At 32.3% G+C, this 3,772-nt stretch overlaps 1 protein-coding gene across 1 annotated transcript; it reads right to left on the bottom strand.

Moving 5' to 3' along the window:
- Positions 1 to 833: 833 nt before the first annotated feature.
- Positions 834 to 2,778, bottom strand: LOC108821060 (cysteine proteinase COT44). Its single transcript, XM_018594105.2, has 4 exons — positions 2,218 to 2,778; positions 1,448 to 1,683; positions 1,211 to 1,351; positions 834 to 1,097 (listed from the first exon to the last, which is right to left on the bottom strand). The coding sequence occupies exons 1-4, from the start codon at positions 2,714 to 2,716 to the stop codon at positions 849 to 851; spliced, it is 1,125 nt and encodes a 374-aa protein (XP_018449607.1). The 5' UTR covers positions 2,717 to 2,778; the 3' UTR covers positions 834 to 848.
- Positions 2,779 to 3,772: the final 994 nt, after the last annotated feature.

The following is a 3,772-nucleotide window of genomic DNA, read 5'->3' on the forward strand; positions in this document are numbered from 1 at the left end:
AATAATGAAATAAATTATTTTTCATGTTGTTGTATCATTTTAAAATATTATTTAAGTAAGAAATAAGAACATTAAAGATTTAAAGGACCATTTCATAAATAAAAAAAGTTCAACTCCAAAATGGAGTAATGTGTAAGATTACTCCATAAATGGAGTAACCCTAGCCATTACTCCATTTTGGAGTTGAAAATGAAGTGGGATTGGAAATGATTTTACTCCAAAATGATGTTTGGAGTAGAAAATGGAGTAGGGGTTGGAGATGCCCTTAAAAAGCACAATATTATGGGAAATTTTCGTTTAGCTGTCTTCGTTCGTCCTTTAAAGTACATCAACCCTTTTTTCCTCTTGTTCCTCTAATAGATTACACCGCATGGATGTTTCAACTTAGCTTGAGGGGTTTCCACTTGCCACCAAATTTCCACTAAGTTTTCTTAACTAAAATGAACGATTGGGCCTTCAATCCAGACGTTTTTTCAGCTGAGCCCTAGCTTACAACCTTTTTTGTGAACATATGTGTATGTTTTTTTGTTTGACGGCAAACATATGTGTATGTTTATGATTTGTTTCAGTACATACTTTGATAAATTAAGATAAACCAATGAAACATGAAACCAATGAGGTTAAGAGAAATATATCATTTTATTATACTTCTCTTAATACATAAACAACCAAATCAATCTTTCTTTAAATGAAGTGATATTTGATCGACATAAGGATTTATACAGATTAAATCCGTATGCTGGATCAAATACTTTCTTTTTTGATATACTATACATACAAACAATAATATGCGATTAAATCATACTTATAAAACTCCCAACTGATTATTGAGTTTTATTTTAATAGCTTCAAACACTGCTGGTTCCACCAACCGGGTTTGGACTGTACTTAACCGGGTATGAGGCTTCAACCGCAATCCCACACTTGCCGGACTTAGACTTAGCCAAGTTTCTCTCCATCCTAATGTAACCATCCTCTCCCCAACCTATACCCCACGAGTTCCTTACAATCCAATAGTCAACACCGTTCTCGGAACCATAACCAACAGCCACCACTGCATGATCTAGAGTTGTGCCACACTTCCCCGTGAAGATCCCCTGCCAATATAGCCAAACCGGTTATTAACATGCCAAAACCGGGTTTATTACCTAAATTTATACTCGGTTTAGTTAATAAACAACTAATCTCGGTTTAATCCCGGTTTGCTTACCGATTGGTAATGTTGGAAAACTCTTCCACCCGCTTCAATAGCAACACTCACGGGCTGGTATGAAACTGCTCTCTTCAACGCCGTTTCATCTTCAGTAGGAACATCTTCGTAACCATCAATAGTTACAACTCTTGAATTCTTCTGCAAACACGAAGAATCAGATTTTTCAAGCAGTTCTTTAAAATGTATAGAGAGAAAAACAGAGTTACTCTGTTTACTCTGTTTTCTTTTCCTTACCAGCAAAGAGTTGCATTTTCCGTTGGAACCACGGTAAGGATAATCTTGCTCGGTGTTCAAACCGCCGTTTTTCATGATGAATTGAAAAGCATAGTCCATTAAACCACCGTTACAGCCTTGGTTGTAGGATCTGTCGCAGTCAACAAGTTCTTGTTCAGACAGAGATATAAGTTCTCCTGTTACGATCTTGTTTACACCTTCTACTGCTGCAGCTGTCGAAAATGCCCAGCAGCTTCCTGTTGCCGATTACATGTTAAAATCAGTAACTCAACACACAACTCCTTGTGTTACATTTATTTAGAGAAAATATACTTTCATGTTCATGTGTTACATACTAAATTAGTGTGTCACCTTTAGATGAAAACACACACTCTAGATAATATTTACGTTCTTGAAATTTAAAACAAAGTTGATGATTATATATTGACATGGAAGCTTACTCATATAAACCAAAAAAGCAACGTTTATTTTTGTTTATATTTCTTACATAATTTTACCATATATAATGTAAATATTTAACCAATAAAAACATTATGAGCCATGATCGAAATTTCAAATATAAACCTATTATATATATAAATATTTTTAAAAATATTAGAATGAAAATAAAATTTGCCAACTCTGATACGGATCCTAAACAAATTTACATGTGAAGCATGTATAAATTGAAGTTAAATACTTTTAGTTGAAATTTGAAGTTGAATAATTTTGTTTTAAATATCATTTAGATTAAAAAGGAAAAAAGAGCATAATTACTAATTCGTAATTACCGCAAGTTCCTTGGTTTTTAATGGCATTAACGGCTCCTTTCTGTCTCCAATCAACCGTCTCCGGAACCTCCACGTCGTTTACTGCGGCTGAATATTTCATGTTAACGTTCTTGGCCTTAGTGATGCGGCGGACAGGCTCGGTTCTTGCCCCAAGGTTTAACATCCGGTACTCATCGTTAGTGAGATCAGCGAATATGGTGAGACCAAGCTTGTAAGTAGCGTTCTTGTTGTTCTCATTATGTAGATCAATGAACCTTAGGTTGTCTTTGAAAATATTGAACCTTTCGTCTTGCTGGTTGATGATACCGTTGTGGTTGTTAGTTTTCCCGTGCTCGGCAGACCACTGTAAGTAGATGGACCTCACTTCTTCATCAGTTCTCCACCAGCCGTCGGATGGAAGATTGAGATGGTTGTCATTGATGATGGACTCATCACCGGATGCTAATGAAATGACTACGTATAAGAGAAGTGAAGAAAGGAATATTGGTGAGGAAGCCATATTGTATGTTTGTTTGGTTGTTCTAGTTCTAATAGTTGATATTGCTTGCTTTTGTTGGAGGGCTAACAGAAGCTATTTATAACCAAGGTTTTGGTGTTTTAATATTTCAAGTTGGTATACTTTTCTATTATAATAAATAATGGGCATGCAAGATGGTGGATGGTTCAAATGGATATTGCCGGAAATATGAATGAAATTAATTTTACACCTTAAATATGTTCATTCCCCACATAAGAACGCTGTGTACAAATAATAGGCGTGTAGATATTTATGTATATTTTATAATCTTAGAGATATAATTTAATTTTATTTATATACTATATCAAGATAACAATAAATACGGGTATGCTGATCTATAATATGTAATATATGAGTTTATCTTTATTCCTTTTTTCCGGCTCCTATACACATTATAATGTACTAAATTTTAACTATGTCCATTAGACTTTTTTATAAAAGTTAAAAGTCTCCTGCTGCTTGTTATTGATAGATTGTTGAGAGTTTAGAAATTTGACTGACTTTTTAAAAGAATATATTATAATATGTGTAAATCCCCTATACTATATTTGAGAAGTGATTTTGCCACATGTCTTCTCTACAATCATTCTCACAAAAATAATATGACATGGCTACTAAAATTGATGACATGTCTTATAGATTAATATGACATGGACAATTTTTGCCACATGTCTTCTCTACAATCATACTCACAAAAATAATATGACATGGCTAATAAAATTGATGACATGTCTTATAGATTAATATGACATGGACAATTATACTTAATGTTAATTTATATTTTTGGTAAACTTTTTAAAATATGGTAATAACTCATATATTACATTTATTTTCGATTTATATTTTTGGAATTTTTTAAAATATGGTAATAACTCATAAATCATCATTAAAATAAATATATTCAATTATGACATTTCAAATTTCGAAATATCATTTAAATTAAAAATATTTCAAAAATATATACATATTTTTTGAAAATTACAAAAATTAAATTATAAAATCAAATTAAATCGTAAAATCATTAGTTTCTTATATATA

The sequence above is a fragment of the Raphanus sativus genome, chromosome 8 (assembly GCF_000801105.2).
Source record: "Raphanus sativus cultivar WK10039 chromosome 8, ASM80110v3, whole genome shotgun sequence".
Lineage (NCBI taxonomy): Eukaryota > Viridiplantae > Streptophyta > Magnoliopsida > Brassicales > Brassicaceae > Raphanus > Raphanus sativus.

Coding starts and splice junctions, on each gene's coding strand:
- LOC108821060 (XM_018594105.2), bottom strand. CDS start 2,716: ATGGCTTCCTCACCAATATTCCTTTCTTCACTTCTCTTATACGTAGTC. Junction 1,684..2,217: donor TAAAAACCAAGGAACTTGCG/GTAATTACGAAT, acceptor AATCGGCAACAG/GAAGCTGCTGGGCATTTTCG. Junction 1,098..1,210: donor TTTTCCAACATTACCAATCG/GTAAGCAAACCG, acceptor CTATATTGGCAG/GGGATCTTCACGGGGAAGTG.